We start from the raw sequence: 26830 nt of genomic DNA on the forward strand, positions 1-26830 counted from the left end.
ACGCAGGGCGAAACCTTGGGCAAATTTCCTTACTCTACACACCTAATAATAATCCCTCCAAAAAACAAAACAATAATAAATTGGTCATTTTCAATCCACGAGTGTTTGTGGGACACTGCTGTGTGCAATTGGCTGCTGCATTTCACCCACAAATATACGGTCAATTCACTTGACAGTCTATTCTGTGAAGCGCTTTGAAATGTTGAGAAGATGTGAAAAAGTGCTTTATCAAATGCAAAGGATTATTATTATTATTAAAACGTTAACACAAGACCATAGTTCTTCTTTCAAAGCAAATCTACAGTGCACAGCTGCACCCTTCTGTCCATTAAGAAGAATACAAGTCAACGTGTTACTCTGTGCAGTGATTGTCTAAGGTTTCACTCACACTTGACAAACTAGTGCAGAAAGCTATATATATATATTTTGTGACCTTTCTCTAACTGTACATTTCTTCCATTTCTGTTATATTAGATTTTAAAATGAATTACCTTAAACAAGAAAAAACAGATTTACTGTATTAAATCTTTGAAGGAAAGGTCAGAATAAAATGTAATTATATCTAACACCTAGGACAATTTTTAAAAATAATTTGATTAAACTAGTAGTATTTAATAGTGCAGTAATTAATAGTCTTGGAATCAATTGCTGTCAGCCCTTTTTCATCAAATCATGATTTAATGAGTGATTTGCTGCTGTAGTGAGTAATAATAATTCTTACATTTGAGAGGTCCCAAAGTGCTTCACAGGATGTACTGTAAAATGTTGTGTCTGTGTGTTTTGTGGGGCAAACTTGCACTGCGAATGTTACTTTCATTTGTGCATTCATTTAATTTCCAATGCAGAGGTTATGATTACATTAATGCCAAGTGGAAACATGAACAATGTTCAAAACAATTTGTAAAATTCAAAAAAAAAATGTTGGAAATCCACAACCATTTAGCATCTGAAAACCAAAAATACATGTTGGGGCGTGATCCTGTCTTTCTCTTCGAGATGCTGATTGATACGTGTGGATTCCACCACTTTTGGTTTCGGAATACTTTTGTTTCAATACAGCCAAGGATGCTTTACATCATTTCAGGCAGAATGGCATCACTTGCCAGTGATACTTTTATAATAAAATAATCGTTACATTTGATACAGTGTCTTTCACATCGGCGAGGACATCTCGAAGCGCTTCCCAGGAGTCACCGACTGCGCCAGACTGACACCTTACGCAATTGTCAATTTTCGACGCGATGCACATTAAGAATCGCAATCGGCTGCCGGGTTTCGCCCACAAAACGTGCAGCCAATTCACTTCACGGTGCATTCTGTAAAGCCCTCGGAGGCGTCTCGAAGACGCGATGAGGCGCCGGATCAAATGCAAGGATCATTATTATTACTCCCTAAACCCACCAGCTCTCCCCCCACCCCGACCCTCAGCTCAGCTCGGGTCCGAAACTCTTGTCTGTCCAGCGCCTTAGGATGTCCTCCCGACGTGAAAGGCTCCACCCAAATGTAATTTTGTCGCTGTCGTCGTCGCCGTCGTCGCTGTAGTAGCAGCCGCTGCCTCCGCTTGACCGGCTCCGGCCTCCTGCGTGTGACCGCACTTTCGGCCACCGCGCCCCGAAGACCCGATGAGGCGTCACGACGTCCAATGCGAGGATTATTGCAGCCAATGATAATTGGTAACAACAGCAATAAACGCACGAGTGGCGCTGTTGAAAGCAAAGTCACCGTCAAGTCCAGGACTAGACTACATCCGAGATGTAGGAAAGACAACTTCTTTTTTCCTCTCCCTCCGAAAGAGAGCAAAACTATTTTGCTTCGGTTTTTGCGGTGGAAGTGTTTTGAGTGCGTGTCGGAGGTGAAGCGGCGGACAGGTTTGCGGCTGCGCACGGTTACGGTTTGGCTCCGGCGACCTGTCGGGGGAGGGGGGCTGACAGCCTCCGCGGGTCACGTGACCGCCGGGCGGGCGGGCGGGCGCGGGCGGAATCCGAGTCTCGGGACAAAGAGTCCCGGTGACGTCGGGCGCTCGCGGAGGGACGGTTGGCGGCGGGCGCCGCCGAGTCTGCGCAGTCGCGGCGCCCCGTGCGTCTCGAGTCAAGGCGGTGGGGTCGGTCTGTCTGTCGGTTAACCGCCCCCCCTCCGCCCGCCCCCAACACTCCCCTCCAGGTCAGTCTGTCTTGCTGGCTCTTTAATGGCCTCCCGCCGGTGTCCGGGAGCCGCGGGCTCGCCTTCCACTTCGAGCCCCGGAGAGCGCTCTCCCGTCCCGACTCACAGCGACCCGGCCCGGGAGTTGTTCGAGGCCTGCAGGAACGGGGACGTGGCCCGAGTGAAGCGGCTGGTCAGCGCCGACAACGTGAACGCTCGAGACACGGTCGGGCGCCGGTCGACGCCTTTGCATTTCTCCGCAGGTAAAACAAAAACAGGGCGGAGGCCTCGGGTAACAGTAAAGCCCGGGCCGGTGCTATCATCGCTATCACCGGGACTGGTCTCCCGTTTGATATTTTTTTGTGTGTTCTCTCCGGTTGCCATTTTCTCCAAAAGTGTTTTCGTCTCGAGCGAAGAAACGGGAGGGGGGGACGACCAGTAAAATGGAACTGCAACTCGTTAAGAGAAAGTTGAATGCAACCTCCTGGGTCTTCTTTTGTGTGTGTGTGTGTGTGTGTTTGTCGACGAGCGTCTTTCCAGTCGATGTTGTGAAGCTGACGAATTCAAACTGCGGGGAACATGTATTTGAAAGTATTTATTTCGGTCGGAAAATCATTGTAATGACTGAAGGCCACCGATCAGTGTTGCGAGCTCCATTGGTGACCTTAAGAAAACTGAGCTTGTTGCTGTAAAATCGTCCTGCAAGTTTGTTTATTTGGGGTAAAATGGGCACGTCGTCAATTACGAGGTTTAACGAGGTAGTGTAAGTGCAACTTAATGTAGTGAGTGGACCGTGTTCAGACAAGTCGAGAACCCTGTTAGCGGGGTCGGAGTAGACAGTGTTGTCTATTATTAAGAGGGCGAAACGTAGACTAATGCAGCAGTATCGTCTGAAATACTTACTAAAAATAAAACATTTTTTTGGGGGGGTGGGATGACGACTTGGGGAATCTTTGGTGACAAAAAAATTTTTGCTGCAAAGGTTTAGCGGCGTTTGAGTTGAGTTTTTCCTGTTTCGAGCGCACAATCTCGAAGTCGAGTGACATTGTTTATTCTATATCCTTCACACATTGTTTTGAATCAGGCTGCCATCATCTTCTGGGATTGCCATGGTGGTCCATGATACTTGTTGTGACAAGTTTGCCCTTAGTGTTAGTGGGTGTTCCATGTGCTCTTTCTGCTGCAGGTGAGCATAGCAGGTAATTTAAGTACAGCAATGTTGCACAAAGAGCCATGCAGTGAAAGACTAATTTTGTTTGGGGTATTGTTGGCTAGGACGCTGAGAGAAATTCCCTTCTCGGATAGAGATGTGGGATCTTTAATGATCACCTGAGTAACTCGTGAGACCTCGGTTTACTGTTTCATCTGAAGATGGCACTTCCAACGATGCAGTGCTACATCTTTCAGTATATTTACTCTGAGTAAATTCTTTACCTTGTGAAGCTCTTTGAGATGTTTTAACTACGTGTTAAGGCACTATATCAAATGCAAGGATTATATTGTTTTCTCAGTATATGATCTTATCCTATTTCGATTCAATGTGCGGAGGATACAGAATGAAATGCACTATTTGTGACCTAAGAAGCTCACACTTTCAAAACTTCTAAGATCTTATAAAGTAGGACAGGCTTTGGGGGCAGTGAATGCAGATAAAGAGAAGTGGTTGCAAAAATGCTACCCTGTAAACCATGGTGTAATTGCACATAACAAAATACCAGCAGCATCTGTTTATGTTGTTTATGTGCCAATAAACAATATTTACTTTCATTTCAAAATCTATTCTATTTTGTACATGATTTCAGATTTTATTTTATGTGAAAGATGCTATATAATGGCAAGTTACTACTAGCTGGGCATGAACCAGATTGGGAATCCTAATTTGTTTCTCTTGCCAAAGAGAATCAGTTATATTTTGTAAACATTTCAGGATGTTTATTTTTTGTGAAAGGTGAATGTTATTACTAGCTCGACAGGACTGTTTGGGGATTTAGTCTGCCATATAGAAAATTAAATGCTACTAAGTCTACACCACTGTACACCAGTATAGGAGACAGTCAAGCTCCAGAGAAGGCTCGTGCTATGCTGAAGTCAATGCATGTTGCCACCTGGAGGTCTACTTTGGTGCCAATCAGTACCACCACATATATTCTGATGCTTTGGTTTGAGAGGAGCTGCTTCAGGCCCTTTGCTATTGTGCCTTACAGTTTTGAAGTGTGGAAGATCATTTTATTCTCCTTTAAGTATTATCTTGGCTTAATGGGAAGACTCTTCAATGTGTCAGACTGGAACTTCTGTTCAAAATCTTTATTGACACTCAAGTATAGAGGGAGTGTGGAGTTGGAGTCTCTTCTCACTGTGTCTAATTTTAATGGATATTTCTCTTCTCTCATGTATATCAAAGATACTCTATTCCTTTTTAGGTTTAATTTATTTTGGTTTAACTTGAAGTAATTGTATTTTCTAAAACCAAAATTAATCTGGGTGTACTTCCTCGAAAACTATAACCTTAAAAATAGTAATTAGCTGATAAAACATTTTCCACCACAAGAGTGCACTGCAAGAATGGTTTGTGTGAAAGAATGACTGGTTTCAGAAAGTTGAACGGTTTTAACATGAATGAATAGCAAGTCCATAAAGTGAATTTATTAAAAATAAATAAGTTGTATGAATGTACTGTGTATAAAAAAATTAGGATCCCTGTAAAAATTGCTAGTAATGCTTATAAACAACACCAAGCCTATGGTGCAACAAATCTAGGTGAAGTAAATGTGCACAGGGGCCACTTTCCAGGTCACTAAACATGAGATATTTATGCTCAGTTTACTAAATCAAATAAAGATTACATATGTTGCACCTAGTCCTTGCTTTAGGATGTATGAAGTGTGGTTGCTTTGATAACTTATGGCTATATGTCAATCCCTCTAGGGTTTGGACGCAAAGATGTAGTTGAGTTTTTGCTTCAGAGTGGTGCTAATGTCCATGCAACAGATGATGGAGGTCTTATTCCTCTTCATAATGCCTGTTCATTTGGCCATGCAGAAGTTGTCAATCTGCTGCTACGCCAAGGCACTGATCCTAATGCTCGAGATAATTGGAACTACACGCCTCTCCATGAAGCCGCCATCAAAGGCAAAATTGACGTATGCATAGGTAGGCTTTTCTGTAACTTTGTTCAATAAATGCGTGAATCATTTTATTAGATCATTTCCCCTTCCTGATCATTTTTCCTATAACTTGGCAGAAATTGTTATGCTGATGTAAAAAGTGGTTTAATAAAAGTATAATATAAAAGAATCGATCTTAATCCTTTAGAATATTCACTTTTCTAAAATCAATTACATTCTTAATTCATTAAAAAATTTAAGAAGGCATTTTATTTAGTTGAACTTTATTACACATTGTATAAAAGTTTTTTTCATTTTTCGCTCTCACTGGCAATTTTTTGTTTCAGAAAAGAGTAGATTATCTAGTAGTTGCTGTTGCATTTAACCTCTGTAATCATTTTCTGAATTATTCTGAAATCATAGCCTGCAATTTATGGTAGATCCTCGCTCTTATATTTATGATATAAAGCAGGTTATTTAATAATAGGAAGTAAACAAAATGTAAATATTTATGAAGCTTTAAAGCATCCCAGTGTCAATTTTGAGAGGCTGGACAATGCATTTGGTAGGCTATCCATCTGTGAGGGACAGCTGAGTTGAATCTTGTGCTAATCCGAAGGAGCAAAGAAGGAGGTTTATCAGCCATTTTTCCTGATCACCAACCCTTGGGGAAAATATGGGTGGGGTGGGAAAAATTGGATTTTCACCAATGGTCACTAGGATGCTTTAAAGCTTCATAGAATCATATAGATTTACAGCACAGAAGAATGTCGTATGGATCACCATGCTGGGCTGGCTCTTTGAAAGAGCAGTGCAATTAGTCTCATTTACCTGCCTTTTCCCCATATTCTTGCAGATTATTTATCTTCAGATATTTATCTAATTCCCTTTTGAAAACTAATATGGATTCTGCCTCAAGCATCACAAAGGCAGGACATTCTACATCGTGACAGCATTGTGTGTAAAACAAATTCCTTCATTTCCTCCTTTTCTACCTTGAATCGATGCCCTCTCGTCACTGATTTACATTCCACTGGAAATCATCACCCCACACAATGATGATTGTTTCACAGTTTAATAATGCATGCCAAAGATTGACCTTCAATGCTTATTACATTTTTATATAAGATTTTAAACATAATTTTATAATATACTGTAGATTGTTGCACATTGGTTGAGGGTTCACTGATTATTTAAAAACAATTAAAAGGGAGGAAAATAGTGTCCTTTCCTGTATGGTTAAGCAAAATGGAAGGGTACAATAAATGGATGGAATGCCATGTTTGAGTTCAAGACATTATTCAGATAAGGTTTATATTACAAATTACAAGATGGATGTGTAAGAGCATTAGTATCCATTGATTGGTAGTGAAGACCATTATTAGGGATGTAATCAATAAAGAAGTAACCATCATCTAATAATTTAGATAAGAATACATTTTTAAGGTTAGAAAAGCTCCAGGAACACTGACCTTTTCATGATTCATCTTCAAATGTGTGGCTGAAATACAGCTTGTTTACGATTTTTCAGATAGTTGTTGCAATCAATAATTTAATCTTTAATTTATGTTTAATTATATTAGAAAATTAATTGCATTAGAAAATCAAAATTGGATTGCTGCAAAAGTAATAAACTAAGATTTATAGTATTAAGAACTTCAAATGAACTAGAATATGTCCAAAACTCAAATATGCAAACACATTTTAACATAAGGAGAATTTGCAAAGCAAAATATTGCAAAATAGTAATATCGCAAAACTGAAAAGATGAGGTGGTATTGAAGTGAGACTAGTGTAAAGATAATCTAACATCTCTTGGTAGACCATTAAAAATGTCTCCACTTGTCAATGGATTAGTTCATCAATTCAAGGAATTACGGGGTTGATTGGAAAGTGTGATTTATTGGTTGTGTTATCTTTTGGTGCCCAGTACATGGGACAGAATCAGTTCCCTCACAGTGGATTTTAGACCAAGGTACACAACAAAATTTATTGAATCGCTCCAGATAGAACATTTCCATTACCTGTGGTGGAATCCTACTTCAGGAAGAAAAGAAAAAAGATTATTTTATATTATAACATGTATAGTTAAGCAATTTCTAAAAAGGTCATTCTAAATATTAATCCCTAAAATAAGGACTTTTAAAATCAGATTTTTTTAAATGTAATCCCAATCTTGACCCAATATTGCCAACCATGTTTTTGGATAAAAACCTTTTAGGAATGATGTAGTAAATAGCTTTTAATTATCACATTTTAAGAGTTAGTGGCATTTTATGAACATTAATCTACTTTCAAATACTTCAGATTTATTACTGCATTAATAAATGTTTAAGGTACATTACTTTCCTTCTGTAAAATTGTTTCAAATTAATGGAAAGGGTATAATAGAACTTCAGGTTGTTGAATCAATGCTCCACTCTGGTTCTGGGGAAAGGGAGGGCATTAAACTTCCATGTACTTTAAGTATATTTAATTTAATGTTGGGTTAAATGAGTTGCATATTACCTGTAACATTTTTAAATGTGTATTAATTATTGAGAACGGGTTTCCCACTGTTTGTTTTTCAACACAACAAACCTCCCACATTATTTTTCCTGACCTAGCCTTTTGTTTTCAGATTGAGTAATGTTTTCACCATTGTCATTAGTTACAATATTAAAAAAATCTTGGAAATAATTTGTGAGGGAAACCTTATTACTATTAAACTCAATATATTCTAGGAAACTCATAAATCTTCTTGAAAAATTACCATGCAAGGTAGAATTCATATTAAGGATAGATTTAAGTATTTGCTTCCACAATGTTTATTTGCCATCCCTCAATATATTTTGAGTACTGAACATGACTAGTACTGTGCCTTATTTGAATATATATTTTTCTCATGTTCTTGCATCACTAATTTTTCATATTTATAAGACTTTTTTTACTTGTATTGTAGTGTTGCTTCAACATGGAGCTGATCCACAAATTCGTAATACTGATGGGAGGACAGCGTTCGATCTGGCAGATCTATCTGCTAAAGCTGTTTTGACAGGTGAGTGATTTTAAACCTCTGCATGACCTTTGGCTGTAATGCTGTCTCTGTAATGAGAAAGATGCTCAACATGATGCAAGTTAGAATTCTGGTATCTTGCAGCACTAAGTAGCATGCTGTACATACCTTTACACCGTGAAAGGACAGGCTTGTTTCCTGATCTTATAAGGGGTTTAGGGAGTAAATGAGGGTTGGAAAGGAATATCGTTTTTCTGAAACTCATTTTCCTGTTTTTAAAGTCTTAATGCATTCAGTGAAACCTGGACCAATAAGACTAGGACATTAGATTTATTTAAGAAACTGATTGATGGTGGTGGAAGAATGGTAGTGGATTTTCTGGAAGGATGAGACCAAATGGGCCAAAGGACTCTTTTATCCAAGCCAATCTTGTGATCCTATTTCAAATGCTTTCGGCTATTTGTGAGACCTGTGCCTTGGGTGAATGTATAAAATCTATCCAAAAAGCAGTATAAATATAATTAACATAAAAAGCCCTTTTCAAATTCTTGGAAGTTACTTCTGCTTTTATATTAAAGTTTTTAGCTAATTGTACTTACATTTACAGGTGACTACAAGAAGGATGAGTTACTGGAGACTGCAAGGTAGGTCTCCCACTTCTGAAATATTATCAGAAAATGTAACTTAACCTATTTTCTCCAGAAGACGGTGGTTTCCCTGCTCATTTTTGTTTCTGTTTCAAATTTACAACATTTAGTCTTTTTATTCCCAGTGCCCATAATTCTACCTTTATGGAGATGGTTACGAATTTTATTCTGAGGTTGGGTGGTAGGACTTGGAAGCTTGAGAAGTGTCACGCTTGTGATTTAAGATGCAATGTCCCGCATATGCTCAAGACACATTTGCATTCTGAAGATCTTGTGGTAACGTGAAGAATAAATGTGTAACACTTGTTAAAATTTCACTGGTAGAAGAACTCTAACCCTAGTTCCACTGATTAGCACGTAATGGTGTATGCCCTACTTGTCGGAAAAACTACAGGAGAAAGAAGATGCCTGTGTCTGATTACAAGGCAATATTTCATTGAAACATTTTGATGATGCCATAAATCTTAGATGGTTGCTTATTTTAGCTGTTGTCCACGAAGACATGAAAATAAACTTGGTTTTGTTCAAGTAGAGAGAAGCCTAAGACCAAGGATTGACTTCATTAGAAAAAAAATTGAATAATGATCAATAGTTGATTACGGGGGGCTTATGGAGGATATAAGTGACACACATGTTATGTTCTGTTTGTCAAAAAAGGGTCAAGTTGATTATTGTTTTTTAAGGAATTAAGCAATTTTAATACTATTTTCTGATAATGAAGAGCATGGTAATCAGTTTCACAGATTGTCAATTTTTTTTAATTGAGAGGATTCAGTTGTGAATTTATTATATGGATAATCCTAGATCATCTTATTTTCAGATCTATGACTAACAAAACTATTGGGACACTAAAAATAATGTGAACATTGAAATGCAATTTAAGCTGGACTGATGAAACATCAGCGAACCTTTTCATCTGTAGTTTACATAAGTCTGTAGGCAGGTATGAAGCTTGGATGTTCATAATGTTGACATGATGTCATGAACATTGATTGCTTCTTTGCTACATTTGATGTAATTCAGACAGAATGTGATGCTAAGCAAGTCACTGGAGTGAAACACTAGTTCTACAATTCTTCACCACATGGTGGCATCAGATCATTGTTGGCTATCAAGGAGCTATAGCATTTTAATATGGCACACTTCTGTTAAGTGTAAAACGTGTTTGCAGATCGTCACACTCCAGTGACTCTACAAAACTGATTATTTTTGTTATCACTATTCATAATGTATTATTAACTAAGTTATTTAAGAAGTAAATGTGTAATTAAACCAATTGTATCAATAGACAAAGTAGCTATTTTGATCTGCAATGATATAGAATGGAGTGCTGTTAATTTAGATGCAGCTATATCAGTAGGAATGGTTAATTGCATCAAGTATCTTTTCACATAAGTAACATGGGCTAGAATGTAATAAGAATACCTATTTATAGGAGTGGAAATGAAGAAAAGTTGATGTCCCTGCTTACACCACTGAATGTAAACTGCCATGCAAGTGATGGTAGAAAGGTAAGATTATTGTGTATTATTTGTTACTGTGTTAACCATCCAAAATGGTGGTACCTTTGAACAGTTTTAAGAATACTGGTGAACGTCTAGCTTCAATATAAGAGAAGCACGATAAAATGGCGAACTCCCATGTTTGGGATCATTAAATCAAACCTTGCATTAAATTGAAGTATGAGAAATGGCAGCCTTCTGTCAGGTTGCAGCTGACTTCACTTTCTACCCATTGAGTACTATTCACACAAAGCCCTACTAAAGTTACTTCCTGGGTATAGTACACATGCGCAATATGCAGCAACTAATACTGGCATCATTTTCTGTGCATTCACCTATTGCATATCAGTGGTAAAATGCTGATCTGCAAGGCAGCCATCTTTTAACACAGGACACTGGTTAGTCAGGGCCAGAAGCCAGATGTACTGTGCTTCCAGTATAGTATGAATACACACAGAACTAAACTGGGGTGCCTTATTAAGGAGTTCACAAAGGAGCTGGTTGTAGTAAACGTCCATAAATTACAGACATATAAACTAAGATTTTAATAGGAAAAGTGCCTTCTCCTGAAATGGTTTTCATTTCTTTCCACAGTCTACTCCACTTCATCTAGCAGCAGGATATAATCGTGTTAAGATCGTACAACTGCTCCTTCAGCATGGTGCTGATGTTCACGCTAAGGATAAAGGGTAATCATTTATCACAATTGTTTTAGAGCCATTCTAATTATTTCACATGGGCTATACATGAAAATATTTTCATGTTTTGTATTTTAGAGATTTGGTTCCTCTGCACAATGCATGTTCCTATGGCCATTATGAAGTCACAGAACTTTTGGTTAAGGTCAGTATTTTATTCTCATCACTGTTGAGGTTCCAGATCATGTTTATTGTGTTAATGAGAATGAATCTTCAATTAATCTGTTCCAAACGTTGATGTGTGCTTGTTTCTCTGGTGGTTGGCTGAGAGCAATATATCTTGTCCAGATTCAGAATGAATACTAATCTATTGATAAAAGTTCAGAATAAAATGGTTTTAAAAATAATATTTTTGAGTACTTCACAAAAAATATTGGGCCATGAATTAATTTATATGAATGTATGTGTATGATCAGAATTTTCATTTGGCTTGAAAAAACATTTGTATAGCGGAAAGTGGATTTAATGTTTCATAATCCCCCTTTACTACCAGAAAGACTAAAGGGAAAATGGCTTTTTAGATCTCCTGTCTGAGAGGAGAAATTTATTTGGAATAAAACCAGCTTGAACAGATCCACCACATTAACTGACCCTGAATGGCAAACTCTGATCCAGTTTCCGCTTCTCTCCTTGTTGGTTCTGGTGCTTGAAACAAAGTTGCAGTTTTGGTTACCTTGTCTTAGATAAATTCTGCAAAAAAAAACCAGCCTTTTAGAGACAGCTAGATTTGTTAGAAGTTTAACGGGGCAAAGTGTTGCATGAGTTTCACAGAATCTGCCTCGATTTGTCCAAGAGACTATATATTGTATTTATGTATTAGATAGAATCGTTCTATCACCTTTCACAATTATGTCATTTTTNCCAGAGATAAAATATAACCAAATATTCCAGTGATTGCAGCCTCCCATCTATATCCCAATGATGCTAAAATTATAAGACCATGAATATAATAATTGTTGCACCATCATCTTTCTGGAGTCCAAATGCAATTTGCCAGTGAAAATCCTTGTCCATGTTTAAGAAAGATTCATACCTACACGTTGAAACCTGATGACATCTGTCAGTAGTACCTAAAGGATTAAACAAAGCTGTACTGTTTATGCTTAAAAAATAGTTTTTTTTAAATTGCCTTTGAAACTTTCTCGCAGCATGGTGCCTGTGTGAATGCTATGGACCTGTGGCAGTTTACTCCTTTACACGAGGCTGCCTCTAAAAACAGAGCAGAAGTGTGTTCCCTGTTGTTGAGCTATGGTGCTGATCCAACTTTACTGAATTGTCACTCTAAAAGTGCAATTGATTTAGCACCTACTCCACAACTAAAAGAACGGTTAGCATGTAAGTAAATCTAAAACTTTTTTTATGTCATTAGCCTAGAATCTAATTATCCTAAAAGTTGTCGGAATTAATAATTCAGGACCATGTTTGTTAAAAGAGCATACATTCTTAAACAGTCTATGCATGCTGTGCTTATATTGGACGTTTGGTGAATCATTGCAATTTCAGCAGCAAATAAATATTGGCTACTGGAGCCCTACTTCTGACACCACCTGAAGGAGATGATTTCAAAAGTAGGGCAACAAGTGCAGTATAAACATAGCTGATACAATTTGCAGTGGTCACCCTGCTGAACTATCTGAGCGCTTTAAACAAATAGCTTTTTAATGATATTAAAGAGTCGACCATCCAATTTTATGCATGTAGAATGCTGAAATTGGATGCTTTATTTTCAAACTCAATTTGGAAATAATGGCTAGAGAAGATGCTTCATTTATAATGGTATAAAAGCAGTATCAAATGCCAAGGCCAGAGTTTTTAATAACAAAAACTTGCACTTATATAGTGACCTTCATGCGGGGTAGCATCCTGGAGAGCTTAACAGTGGCCAAGCCTGACATCAAGCTGGGGAGTGGTGACCATAGGCACGGTTAAAGAGGAAGGACTTCAAGTGTGATCTGAAAATGGGGAAGGAGTGGGCAAAGATGGAGGGGTTTGAGGGAGAGTGTTTTGGGGTGTAGTGGCTGAGAGCACGGCCGCCAATGGTGGAACGGCAGCCGGTCTTTCAGCCACTGCGCCCTGAAATAGAATTGAATATGGACGTTTCACTTGCATCGTACTGTATAGCCACAATTTTTAACTGCGGATTTTTGGCTTCCTGTACACTGTAGATGAGTTGTTTTTAAAACACTGCAAAATGCTTTAGTTATGAATGATAATGGAAATATTAAATATTTTTTTGGTATTGATAAATAAATTAATTTCACTTTGTAGATGAATTCAAAGGACATTCATTACTACAGGCTGCAAAAGAAGCAGATATTGTCCGGGTAAAAAGGCATCTTTCTGCAGAGATTGTGAATTTTAAACATCCGCAAACTCATGAAACAGCCCTGGTAAGAATCCTGCCTGTTTTCCAATTTATATATTCAACATTAAATGAATCAAGTTGGGCTACACTGAATAGCTAACTGCATTCAAATTTCATTAAATGAAACTTCATTTTTATTTTTATATTTTTGGGCAATATTGAATGCATAAGCATGAATGTTTTTTTTATTATTTCTTGATATCTGAATGTTCAGTTGAATATGGTTGAATACTCAAATGTTCGGTTAATACGATTTCTTGAATAATAATCCCTTAAGAAAAAAATAATAAAATTGGTCACTGCAATCTACGACTGTGTGGGACACTGCTGTGCGCAATTGGCTGCCGCGTTTCGCCCACAAATATACAATCAATTCACCTTACAGTATATTCAGTGAAGCGCTTTGAGACATCTAGAAGATGTGAAAAGCACTATATCAAATGCAAGGATTATTACTCAAGTCGCACAACGTAGAACACAGAAAATATTTAGACTTGAGATTTCTCCACCCCATTCTTACACATATTGAAAATATTTTTTGCCTAATGGGTCTTCATGCATGTTTTCTTATTAACATAACTGTTTTGGTTTGCTTGTTATTCAATTAAAGCAATCTTGTAAATTTCGTTTTTTGTAAGTTTAAAAAGTTCATTTTTTTAATGTAATAGCATTGTGTCGCTGCCTCTCAATACCCAAAACGAAAACAAGTGGCTGAATTATTATTAAGAAAAGGAGCCAATGTGAACGAAAAGACACAAGAGTAAGTTGATTTAAAAAAATTACTTTGGCCAATTTGTACATTAAAATTGAAAGGATATTCATGTTTAACAAATCTATCTATTTTTCAGCTTTTTAACACCACTTCATGTAGCTTCAGAAAAGGCACATAATGATGTGATAGATGTGCTTGTAAAAAATGAAACCAAGGTAGTGTATTATCTTTTCAAAGTATTCAAAGCAAAACTTGCAATCACTAGAGAACATAACTTTGTATTACATTTGTATATTTCAGTGTTTGATCTATAATTTGTTCTAATCTAATTGCGTTAATATATTTTTACTGAATTTGTAGAACTGTAAAAAAATTATTATTTTAGTGATAAGACACTATTTCCAATGCAAGGATTATTATGTTGGAAAGTTAGCGTTTCAATTTTATGATTATTAGGTGAATGCCTTGGACAATCTTGGCCAGACACCTTTACACAGGGCTGCACATTGTGGGCATCTTCAGACATGTCGTTTATTGCTGACCTCAGGATCTGATTCATCTATCGTATCCTTGCAAGGTTTCACTGCATTGCAAATGGGTAATGAAAGCGTACAGCAGATGTTACAAGGTAAAGTTAGATCAGTAAAAAGGAGAGAATAGGAAGACTAGTTGCATTGTGTTTGAAATGTTTTGAAGATTTTTTTTGTGCTGAATTTAGCATAAGGTTAATACTGTGGAAAAATCTTTTTTGTTTCCCCAGCAGAAGATGTCTGTGTTGGAAATTTAGATGTGGATCGGCAATTATTAGAAGCAGCCAAAGCTGGAGACTTAGATGTTGTAAAGGTAAATATTTTGTCAATACAGTGTTCAGCAAACATTCTACCAATATAAGACCTAGAACTTAATTCTTACTATTTCCTAACTGTCATTCACGAATAGATCAAGATGGTGATGGTTTTACCAGACTTCAATTTTTCAACATAAGTTTTTAATAAATATATAATCTCCCTCCCTCTCTCTCTCTCTCTCTCTCTCCCTCCCTCTCCCTCCGACCCTCTGCTCGACTGGCTGCGGCCTCCTGCATTTCCCTTGTGCTCTCAGTTCCACTATCTATGGCCGCACTTTCAGCCACTGTGCTCTGAAATGTCCCTTTTTTTAACACATTATTATACTACTGCTTCTTTGAATTAATTTCCCTTGATGCTGGAAGAATTTGTGGAAGAGGAAAAAATTAATTATGTAAAGAGACAATAACTGATTGCCTATGGGAGTGCAGTTAAGGGAAAATGTCTAATGTCTTATTTGTATTTCAGAGGCTATGTACACTTCAGAATGTAAACTGCAGAGATGTAGAAGGTCGACAATCTACACCACTCCATTTTGCAGCTGGCTATAACAGAGTGTCCGTTGTGGAATATTTGCTGCAACATGGAGCTGATGTTCATGCCAAGGACAAAGGGTAATATTTAGTAGTTTTCTCCTGGAAAAAAAAAACTTTTCTAAATTCTTGGTGCAGTGCAAATTGGAGATATTTATGTTTATTGTTAGTTTGGAGCTAAGTAAAAGTTTGGATTCCAGGAATAAGATTGCAACATGCAACCGTGATGTTTTCAAAATATTTACCTATAAACTCGAAGACTTAGGCTCTTCAGCTTGACAACAGCTCCTGTGAGGAGCTTGATGATTTACAATGCTATCGGTGTTTTATAAAATGCAAAGATTATTACTTGTTGTTCACGACTAACTGCACATAGTATGATTTACAATGACATTTTCTACAGTACTCTCTTTCCTCATTCTGTACATAAATTCACACTCCACTCAAGAATAACTATCTGGAGGTGATTGCCACCTTTGGTGGTGGAAAAGGTAAGCAAAGTAAAATAACAAGCATCAAAACATTGTAAGAAATGAACTCCTACACTGCAAAGGAATGTTATGCCTCAACTTTCAGTCCTTGTTTTCCAATAAATCACCAGAAAACATTGTCATTACATAATAGTACATGCAGACATTCTTTTTAAAGGGGTGGAGTGGGGGGAGCGACGAGGGGTGGTATTGTTATTATGAAAACTGTTTTTAATAAATTAAGAGAGTTTGTAGTTCCATTACTTTGATAATATAGAATACTTTTTATGTCCTTTCTATCAAATATTTAACATCTTGATTGTATTTTTGATTTCCTTTTATCTGTGTTTTAGGGGTTTGGTTCCATTGCACAATGCTTGTTCCTATGGGCATTATGAAGTTGCCGAACTGCTTGTTAAACATGGTGCAGTAGTAAATGTAGCAGATTTGTGGAAGTTTACTCCATTGCATGAGGCTGCAGCTAAGGGAAAATATGAAATTTGTAAACTTTTATTACTGGTAAGTAAATTCATCTGAGGTGGAAAATAAGTGTAATAATTGATCATACTGATAATCATTTCAAAAGAAAAGCTTTCATGTATTTCATCTTAAATAATTTGCCTTAATTGAGTTAATTGATAGTATATTCTGGTGTTTTTAATTAGACTCAGAAAATTCAATGTTCATTTTAATTTAAATTGCTAGCATGGTGCTGATCCAACCAAGAGGAACAGAGATGGAAATACACCCTTAGACCTGATAAAAGAAGGAGACACAGACATTCAGGACCTGTTGAGTGGAGATGCTGCCTTACTTGATGCTGCAAAGAAGGGTTGTTTGGCCAGGGTGAAAAAGCTGTGTACACCAGATAATGTTAACTGCAGAGACACACAGGGCAGACATTCAACTCCTTTACATTTGGCAGGTCAGTTTTCATGGGTTTTGTATTGCTTGTAATTATAGAAGTATTTCAGAACTATTACTTCCATTTCTGTTATTTACCTCTGAATTCCACCACGCTGGTACACTCTTGACTAGCTATCTGCTCGAAAAACGTGCGAAACGCTAAAATAAAAGAAGCTATATCTTAAGTTTTGTTTTTTAAAAACGTGAATATGGTAGGAACGATCTCTCATGCACTCCTAAAGCCCCATTTAATTATTCCTATCATGCTATAAACTCCTTTCAAAAGTAACTATATTAGAATAATGCTAATTGATCATGTGCTCTTAAGTGCCTCAATGAAGAACAGCAACAAATTACAGTTGTATAGCCCCTTTCACGTCAGGAGCACATCCTAAGGCGCTGGGATAACCAATGATAACCAGTCTTTTTTGCCAGGTATAACTAGTGCCAAAGTTCAATTTTTTTAAAAAAAATACTATTTACTCCTGCAAAAATGTAGAGTAATAATGAGTTTAAGAAAGGTTGTAAATTGTTGAAGTTTCACTCATGGTGTATTATTGCATCTGTAGATTCATTCCGAGCTATCTATGTTTTTCTCCAATAATCCCAAAGTTTCTCAGTGGTGAATACCAAAACGTATCCAGTGAATGACCAGGTTTAAATAATTCTATGGACTTTGTAGGTTCTGCTCACAAATTATTGTCTAGGAACTGGATTGAGATTACTCAATCTAATTTAACATATGATCCTGCAGTGACTTTCAACCTGTGATTTGATAGGCATCCAAATACTGAATTCATCTTATTAACCACTTCAAGCATTACTTCACCGTTGTTTATGCTTTATTGCAATATTCATGTTTGTTAACAGCTGGGTACAACAATCTAGAAGTTGCAGAATACCTATTACAACGTGGTGCTGATGTGAATGCTCAAGACAAAGGTGGCCTGATTCCCTTGCATAATGCTGCTTCATATGGGGTAAGAATGCTGTTTAATGTGGACTAAGTACTCAGCTGTGAAATATATTTGGTTACTTAAGTTATTATTTCTGCTTGGAAAGAAGCATGTATTCCAATTACATGAATATAAAAATATTCTACTTGTGTTCAAGGTTAAAGCAGTAGTTTTTTTTAAACTGAAGATGATTGCTTTGAACAGTTATTAGAGGCACATCTTTTCATCATTGAATTATCAAATATTGAATGATGTAATGATAAAAGATATTTTTTTCGTAACCAATTGAGGATTCTATCATTAACTGTATATTATAACTTTTTGGAGCCATCCCAAGGTGTCCTCGATCAAATATAGATGCACTACATTTGTTTTGTTTAATTTTTCAATGTCAGTGAGAATAATTTGATTGGAAGTCAAAGGAACTCCTCAGCTTTTAGCTTTTGCCTTTTGGTTGCCCAGAATCTCATTGTAGCATTTCTTGGAATAGGTGACTGTAAGGTTTTAATTTTCTTTGGTAAATATGAAATTGGGTTTCACTGATTGAGGATAACCAGAGAGGGAGTGAATTAAGGTATAGATTTCATCAATATAGATAAATATCTCATGGTTAGATTCACAATATTATTTGAAACTGACATGCAGAAAACCTTTTCTATAGGCTTTTATTGGCATCACATTGTTTTCTACCACAAAATGTATGGTTGAAAGGGTAAGGCTCACTACACTTTGCACTGAGTAATCGCGCCTCTTTGTTCTCTTTCTTTGTATAAAGAAGAGTAAGTCATTAAGTGACCTAAAGTGGTTTATTTTGCATTCCTTCATATGTTGCTGAAATCTATTAAATAAGTTTCTAGTTTTTCAAAATAAATTTATCAGTACATTTTACCTTGTGTGTCACTGTAGCAAATAATTGGAGAGGAAGGAAAATGTCTGAATGGAAACATAACTGGGTTCCAAACTCCTTATAGTATAGTCCTTTAACCTGGTATGCTGAATTCAAGGCAGTTTTACCTTGGTTCCACCCAAGACAAGGCTGATGTCCATTAACTGGCATGCACTATATTTGTTTTGTTATAATTTTAAGCAGAACAGCAGTTGAATGTAAATTTTTATTTTGATTTGTTTGGTTCCAGCATGTGGATGTAGCAGCCTTGTTGATAAAGTATATTGCTTGCGTAAATGCAACAGACAAGTGGGCCTTTACTCCCCTTCATGAAGCAGCCCAGAAAGGGCGGACACAACTGTGTGCCCTATTGTTAGCGCATGGAGCTGATCCCACAATGAAAAACCAGGAAGGGCAAACTCCGTTAGACCTAGTCACTGTATGTATTCTGTTAAAGCAAAATTGCTCTCCATATACTTGTTAGAATTCTGTAAAGTGACATTTGTGGGGAAAAAAACACTTCAGTGATGATTTTTATCAGGATATCTATTAGGAACATTATACTAAAAATGAATCAGGACATAATATGCAATTGTGTAATGGTTTTCATTGTACATTGTTTTATTTGGAAACTGCATGGGAGAATGGATTGACCCTACCCTTTTGCAAGTTTAATGGAATATTCTACCTTTTTGAATTGTTATAAATTAAGTTTGTATAAGGACTGTTGATTTTTAGACATTATATTTTTGTATTTGCAAAAATACATTATTTAGTTCATTTTTGTAGCCTTATTTTTTAGTAAGACAAAATATTTTAAATAGACGATTAAGTCATGTAAGCTTTCACTTTTTAAATACGTGTTTGTAAAAAATACGTATATGTAGTTTTTACAGCAATATCACCTGTTAACCATATTAAGTACAATTTACATTTATTTGTCATTAGGACTATTTCTATTCAATTTTGTTACCCAGAAGGTTTACACTCAGGTATTTGGCTTTTTCTTTTATTAGGGTAAGTAGGGAGATCACTTTGTGCTGGTTCATCTAAGATCTGATGATGTGACATCGTTTGATGGTTGGGGCCCATATTTTGGATGGGAGTAAGGGTTGCCTGAGAGCTAACCTGAATTCCCAGTTATGGGATTTGGTTTAATTTGGCTTAGTGGGGCTAAGTGCGGAAAATCCTGCTTAACAAAAAAAATCTAAGATCTGTTAACTAAGCTTTAAAGCCTAAACTTGATGACACATTGAAGGAGATTCAGCCAGTCTTTTTTTTAAAGTCTGCCCATTGGGATGTACTGTATTCTCTTACACACTATTGTTCAGCTGTAATCTTGTAAATTATTTTCAGCTTCTTTTGAGAATCTTAGCATTTCAGTTGAAGTAATGTTTTCCTCTATTCAGGCTGATGATGTCCGAGCCTTGTTGATTGCTGCAATGCCTCCATCTGCTCTGCCATCCTGCTATAAGCCTCACGCTGTTGTAATCAATGCATCTCAAACAGCAGGAACCACAGCTCCTTCCTTACCCTCTGTGCCTTCCAGTCCATCACATCTCTCAGCTTCAACCAGTCTAGATAATCTTACAAATAGTTTTTCTGAACTGGCTTCAAGTGGCAGCTTATGTGGTGCAGAAGGAACTATTGGTTTTGAGAAAAAAGAAGGTAAGGGGTTTTAATGTTTAATGTTTTCTCTGTTCTCTTTCTCCCTCACTCACACAGTGGATGTGCAGAGTAGATTTCTAATCGATTGGTCAAATGGCCTATATTTTTCTATATTTTCTTTATGTTGTGATTCTGTAGTCTGTTTTGTAAGTGAATGTTATTGTTGTATAATTACAGTTTATGTTTTTGTCTTGACAGTAACAAATTCTCATCTTCATGAAACATAGATTCGCATAAGTTATTTCCATAAATTGTCATAATTACCTAAGTTGTACATGTACCTAAGCCCCATTCAGTTTCCCACCAAAAAATACTTTGATTTCTTTGCACTTGTCGTATTTTGTAAATTGGATAAATGGCTAAATCATAACAGATTCTTTGCAAAAACATCCTAATTCCTATGCAAATTATCTCCTAACTCATAACGCAGCTATAGCACTTACCGGCTGCATTGAATCATGGGGAAAAAAAGTCTTGACCTGTTGCCACATATGCAGTTACTGGCTGCATTGAAGTATGCATGTCCAGTATAGATTATAAATTAAATCATATATTGTACGAATACGGCTGGGAAACTGAATTTCATATTAGACTTCAAAATGGAGTGGAGGAGGTGATTCAATAATACTTTGTTATTCACCCTTTGATATCTTCTATTATAGTTCCGGGAATAGATATGACTATTAACCAGTTTATGAGGAATTTGGGCATGGAACATTTATGTGACATTTTTGAAAGAGAACAGGTAGGTTTTATAGCAGCATGCACTTTCTCATATTCTCCTCATATGGTGCTATAATTAAGTACGTTGGGTATTGCATAACCAAAGTCAAATGCAAATCTTGCTTCCTTTTACTTGGTCAATATCTTGGCCAAAGTCTGCAACAATGCTGCGTTCTCTATCATATTTTGTATTGCCCCTTTTGAGGATATACTGTAAAGTGGATTGACTGTGTTTTGTGAATAAAATACCTATATAATTCTCTTGAATTTGCTAATAACCTCATTTTGTCTGGGTCATTCAGATTGCTGACTGATAGGAAATTTTTCCTCACTACAACATTGATGTTCTGTCTTAGTATCCATGGAGATCTGACTCCATCATCTCATGGATCGTGAAACTGAAGCTTTTACAAAAATATGAAATGATATTCAAGTCTTTTTTTAAATATTAAAAAATGTATTTCTTTAAGCAAACTGTAGTCCCTCTCGACTTGTTTGACTGCAGCCTTTCTCACCTATTTCTCATATTCTTTTGCAGATCACATTAGATGTATTGTTTGAAATGGGACATAAAGAACTCAAAGAAATTGGAATAAATGCTTACGGACATAGACATAAAATCATTAAAGGAGTTGAAAGACTAATTGCTGGACAGCAAGGTTTGTTTGTGAACCAGTATATTTAATGTGAAGATCCTGTAACTCAATAATTATTACTTTAGGAGCTCTGGAAACTTTATAACTGAGTTAACTGAGTATTTTCCAATTATAGGCATCAATCCATATATAACTTTAAACACTTCCGGCAGTGGTACAATACTAATTGATTTGTTACCAGATGACAAGGAGTTCCAGTCTGTAGAAGAAGAGGTAATCATCCATTTTTACTTTGTACTTATTGTATGCAATACTCTTTATTTGCATTGCCTGCTTTGTTTGTGGAGGTAATATTGTATGAAAATTATACAGATGCAGAGCACGGTTCGAGAACACAGAGATGGTGGCCATGCTGGAGGAGTTTTTAATAAATACAACTTTTTAAAGGTGCTGTAATATTACCAATTATTTGTTTCCATGTTTTGGTTTGTACCAGTAAATCAGAAACTCATCAAAAAATTATTTCAGATTCAAAGGGTATGTAACAAAAGACTGTGGGAGAGGTACACTCACCGAAGAAAAGAAGTATCTGAGGAAAATCACAACCATTCAAATGAAAGAATGCTATTTCATGGTAAGCATGGTAACACCAAAATGTTAATGAATACAAATTCGGAGTGTAGTAGCCACTTCTCAAGCCACCATGCAGAGGGTGGCGCTTGAGACCAGCTGCATAGCATCTACACTTTTCCTAAGCCTTAATTTTGCAGCTCAAGGTTAATCAGGCTTCAAAGGGTCTTCAAAGATTCGCCATCAGTTGTTGCATTACTTTAATACATTCCTCTTTGCACATGGTGGTTGAACATATGAGGCAGAATGTCTACTATAGTAACCTTGCATTTGATATAGTGTTGAGAAGACTTCTCAAAGCACTTCAGACTGTACTGTAAGGTGGCGTGACTGGTCTGTATTTTGTGGGTGAACTAGTGTATTAACGTCTTCCAGAGTTTCAAAAAAGTTTCAAACTGCACATTGCTTCCTTAAATGTGGTAACAAGGGCATAACATTTTTTTAAAAAAAGTCCCTCTGACTGAGAGTGCTCTTTGATTACTTTTTCTCATGCCCTCTGTTTGTTTGGTCGTTTTGCTGAAACACAGAAGCTCTGCATACAAAGAATAATGGGCACAAATCTAATATTTTTTCCTGCCTTTTATGATGCAATTTAATGTTAAATTTTTCATATTTGTGAAGAGACATTGTGTAGTATAGTATAGCTTGCAATAAATGTTACATTTTAGTGCTTTTGTACTATCTCTTATTGCAACACTTGAACTTAGCGCACTCACTGTAACATACACTGTTTAAGATCTGTTAAAGATTGCTGTATTTAGGTATTATATAACCCTCAAAGGCAGCCCAGTAGTGAATGTGCATAATATCTGGTGGTTTTACAATATTAAATACTGGTTTGTTTGTGTCTTTAAGTAGCTTTTACTCTCTTACCCACTCCCACAGGTTCTCCCTTTGTAAATGCAATAATACACAAGGGGTTTGATGAAAGGCATGCTTACATTGGAGGAATGTTTGGAGCAGGCATATATTTTGCAGAAAATTCGTCCAAAAGTAACCAGTATGTTTATGGAATAGGCGGTGGCACTGGCTGTCCCTTACATAAAGACAGGTCATGTTACATTTGTCACAGGTAAGAATCTATTGTCTGTAATTATCAGATTTTCCGTGACTAGCAGCATCACTCTTATTTAGTAAATTGTTTTATAGAACATAAGCAATGCGGTTTGGCTGGGCTAAATGTCTGGTGTTTCAGTTATTGACCATCAAATTTGAGCTATATAAACCTGTAACTCTGCATTCAGGTTAAGGGTGGCATAAGTGGAATTCTTGGGAACAGGTTATATGCCTGACTTGTTCACCAAAAAAAGTATGTGTGAGGGAGAACTTTATTTTTTAAATTCTGAAGTGCTATAGTTGGCGTTGCTGATGACTAAATGCTATTTAAAATCTGGAATATGAAATGTATACAACAGTGACTGTAGTCCTGTATGTTGGATTTCTACACGGTAGTCCGGTACTTTGTCCATTTCTACTTAACTACATAAAAAAGTAAGTGGTGAATTATGTACTTGATACAATACAGTAAAAAAAACTTGTAACGAATGTTTAGTTAAATAAATTATGTTTAAATTGCTGAATTTCTATGTTATTTTATTCCCTCCTTCCACAGACAAATGGTGTTTTGTCGAGTAACACTAGGCAAGTCATTCTTGCAGTTCAGTGCAATGAAAATGGCTCATGCTCCTCCTGGTCATCATTCTGTCACTGGCCGGCCCAGTGTGAATGGTCTAGCATTAGCTGAGTATGTCATTTATAGAGGCGAACAGGTGTGTTTATTTTTTTTAATGTATTTGTGCCTCTTAGCCTCCTCATTTAATCTCATGAGGAATGTTTGCTTATATACTATATGCTTCCTGTAGCTGTAAGCAACTATCCCTCCCTGGACCTTTTTGCATTTTTCAGTTTATATTCAGGATTCTTGGAACTTGTTTTTCATTATTTCCATTTCCTTTGTCTCTCACAAAACTGATCTTTCTTGTATTACCCAAGAATTTTAAAATGTTTCTTCTTATTACATAAGTTAATTATTTAGCTAAAGTATTTTTTTTTAAATAAACAAACTTGCAAAAGTGACCAATTGTGTTTTTGCTTTTTCTCCTCCCAGGCTTACCCTGAATATATGATAACCTATCAGATTATGAAGCCAGAAAATTCATCTGATTGATACTTTTTTTAAACAGTGTATCACAAAGTTGACATAAATACACTGCAATGTTACATTTGCATTTGTTTGGAAGGTGAACACATTATATAATTTCATATTTTGAAAACAAAAACAGTTACACCCCACAGAATGTTGATAGCTTTTACAATGTGAAGAATGTCAATTGAACAACCTAAAAAAAACCTTCAGTGTACAAAGGAAGTAACTTTTCTGGAGAACTGCCAGTATTCCAGCACTTTAATAGAAACCATTCCAGAAGAAAGCTGGCTTTTGCTTTTCAAATTATGGATGAAATGCCTTCCTTGCAGAAAGTGACTTGAAATAATTGTACAGAATTCGGATTTCTGTTGCTCTTTGCTAGTCTAATCATGACACTCGATCTCTATAGAATACTGAATTTGCAGAACATTTAGCAGTGTTTCAGATTAAAAACACCATAATATGGTATACTCATTTGTAAAACAATTGTAAATAAAAATGATTTTGTACTAGTCCAGTAACTTATTTACACTGCTTTTGTAATATGAATGTACTGTGTTTTGAAGTGCAGACTTAAGAATCTTTTGAACAGCTTAATAGGTAATTTTTCAAAAGTTCCTTGATGTATCACAAATTTAAAATATCCCAGCTATATCATCATTGAAGTCCCATTAAAGGGAAGTGAATAGATTTTGAAAAATCTGCCTGCACTTTCATTACTATAATTTTTCTTATTCTTGAAGAAAAATTATACTACTATCCATGAATTATGTAAATGAGTCATGAAATTACATAAAACTGACCGTTAACATTAAGATATGCATGGAGAAAAATAGACTTAGGGCATGTGTATAATTGTTTTTTGACTTGCTGTTTTAGTTGCATGAAAAAAATTGTGCTCCCTAGTCATTTAATCCATTAACTAAAAGTTCAGTGTTTTAATATGGTCCTATCACTTGAAATTCATTGTAAGCTAAATTTCTAATTATATGATCATTGTGCAGTGTGTACAACCTACCCATCAAGAACTGTGTTTAACTTAAATGACTTGTCACATTCCATGCTTGTGTTAGCTCATTACATTATATTCGCTTGCATCCTAATGGTGTGTTGATGAATGATTATTGTAAAGCATATACAATTTTGTGTAGGCTGTTTTAATAAGAAGGATGTTTTTAGTGCAGGTTCATTCCATAATATGTATGTTAATCTGAACTTGTTCTCAATGTATGGAAATGTACCAGAAACCGGTTTAAGTCTTACCTTATCCAATATACATTGCATTTTTTTAGAATTAAATAAATTTTTGATTTGTCCACCTACGAGAGTCAATTCACAAATTCCCGTTTGTCAACTCAATTTGTATCTTTTCATTTGACTTTGAGAAAAAAAATCCTTGCTACCAGAACTGCAGAAAAACAACTAAGATACAATACATCAATGAATCTCACAGTTATGTATTTGAGGAATAAAGTGTCACATAAAGCATTTTTTAAAAAATTTGCAGCTCATGCACTAAGACTGAAAAATCCCTTGACATTCATTTTAATGTCACTGAGATGTTGAGTAACTTTATTACTGTAATTATGTAACAATAAAGAACTTTAAAAATGTCACAATAAAACATTTTTAAGAAGTTCTGTTCCATGTCTTTTTCATCCTAATTTGTTTTGAATGTTAGCCGATTTTTTTTACTAAATTACTTGTAATTTACCTATTTATTTTACAAGTACTGTGTTTACGATTATGCCTGTTATTTCTGGACCTAAGATTAGTTGATTAAAATTAGTTTCATACTATCATTGGGGCAATTAGATCAAAGTGTGACTTGCCACACCAGCCACCCTGTCTCATCGACAGGACTGGAGGGGCACATTGGTAGCTCGGATTCTTCCCATTTGGCTCCTATGAGTCGAGTCTGCAATTTAATGTCAAACTATATCATTTCTCAGCACTCAAAAATGCTACCCTGTGTGAAGGGCGCTGTATTAACTTCAAGTTGTAGCAAACCAAAGTCCTAACAGGTGGGACATTCTTACGCATTCCATTCCAGACGCATGGAAATGTCTGTGTGTAAGTGATGGATCGAGAACTCTGGTTGAATGTTCGTTAGCGTGGTGATGGGTTATCACATGTGGCAGACAAATTGCTGAACACTCCCCACCCCCAGCACACACACAGAATAGCATTGAACTCATCCTGGAGCATAATGTGATGTCTGGTATAAGTTACAATTTTCATTTCAATCTTTGCTTCTAGTCACAGCTGTATTCCTTGTGGTTTCTGTCTCCAAAGCAGATGAATGTAGA

The 26830-nt window shown here is 36.3% G+C and overlaps 1 protein-coding gene across 4 annotated transcripts; it reads left to right on the forward strand.

Annotated features, from left to right (window-relative positions):
- Positions 1–2174: 2174 nt before the first annotated feature.
- LOC103180706 (poly [ADP-ribose] polymerase tankyrase-2) lies at positions 2175–26146 on the forward strand. 4 transcript variants are annotated; one of them, XM_007896692.2, is made up of 27 exons: positions 2175–2402; positions 5065–5289; positions 8185–8280; positions 8846–8882; positions 10321–10396; positions 10982–11076; positions 11164–11230; positions 12234–12420; positions 13354–13475; positions 14119–14210; positions 14299–14377; positions 14619–14790; positions 14923–15005; positions 15476–15621; positions 16364–16529; positions 16716–16935; positions 17787–17896; positions 19009–19197; positions 20168–20426; positions 21089–21171; positions 21688–21808; positions 21921–22018; positions 22118–22192; positions 22274–22379; positions 23261–23447; positions 23988–24144; positions 24483–26146. In XM_007896692.2, exons 1-27 carry the CDS (start codon positions 2186–2188, stop codon positions 24540–24542), a joined length of 3525 nt encoding a protein of 1174 aa, XP_007894883.1. In that variant the 5' UTR covers positions 2175–2185; the 3' UTR covers positions 24543–26146. The 4 variants fall into 4 exon arrangements, with proteins under 4 accessions (XP_007894883.1, XP_007894887.1, XP_007894905.1 ...); XM_007896696.2 differs by having other exon boundaries at positions 14926–15005; XM_007896714.2 differs by lacking the exon at positions 19009–19197.
- Positions 26147–26830: the final 684 nt, after the last annotated feature.

Source organism: Callorhinchus milii, unplaced genomic scaffold (genome assembly GCF_018977255.1).
Source record: "Callorhinchus milii isolate IMCB2004 unplaced genomic scaffold, IMCB_Cmil_1.0 Scaffold7, whole genome shotgun sequence".
Lineage (NCBI taxonomy): Eukaryota > Metazoa > Chordata > Chondrichthyes > Chimaeriformes > Callorhinchidae > Callorhinchus > Callorhinchus milii.

Coding starts and splice junctions, on each gene's coding strand:
- LOC103180706 (XM_007896692.2), top strand. CDS start 2,186: ATGGCCTCCCGCCGGTGTCCGGGAGCCGCGGGCTCGCCTTCCACTTCG. Junction 19,198..20,167: donor CTCCGTTAGACCTAGTCACT/GTATGTATTCTG, acceptor TCCTCTATTCAG/GCTGATGATGTCCGAGCCTT. Junction 22,193..22,273: donor ATAAATACAACTTTTTAAAG/GTGCTGTAATAT, acceptor AAATTATTTCAG/ATTCAAAGGGTATGTAACAA.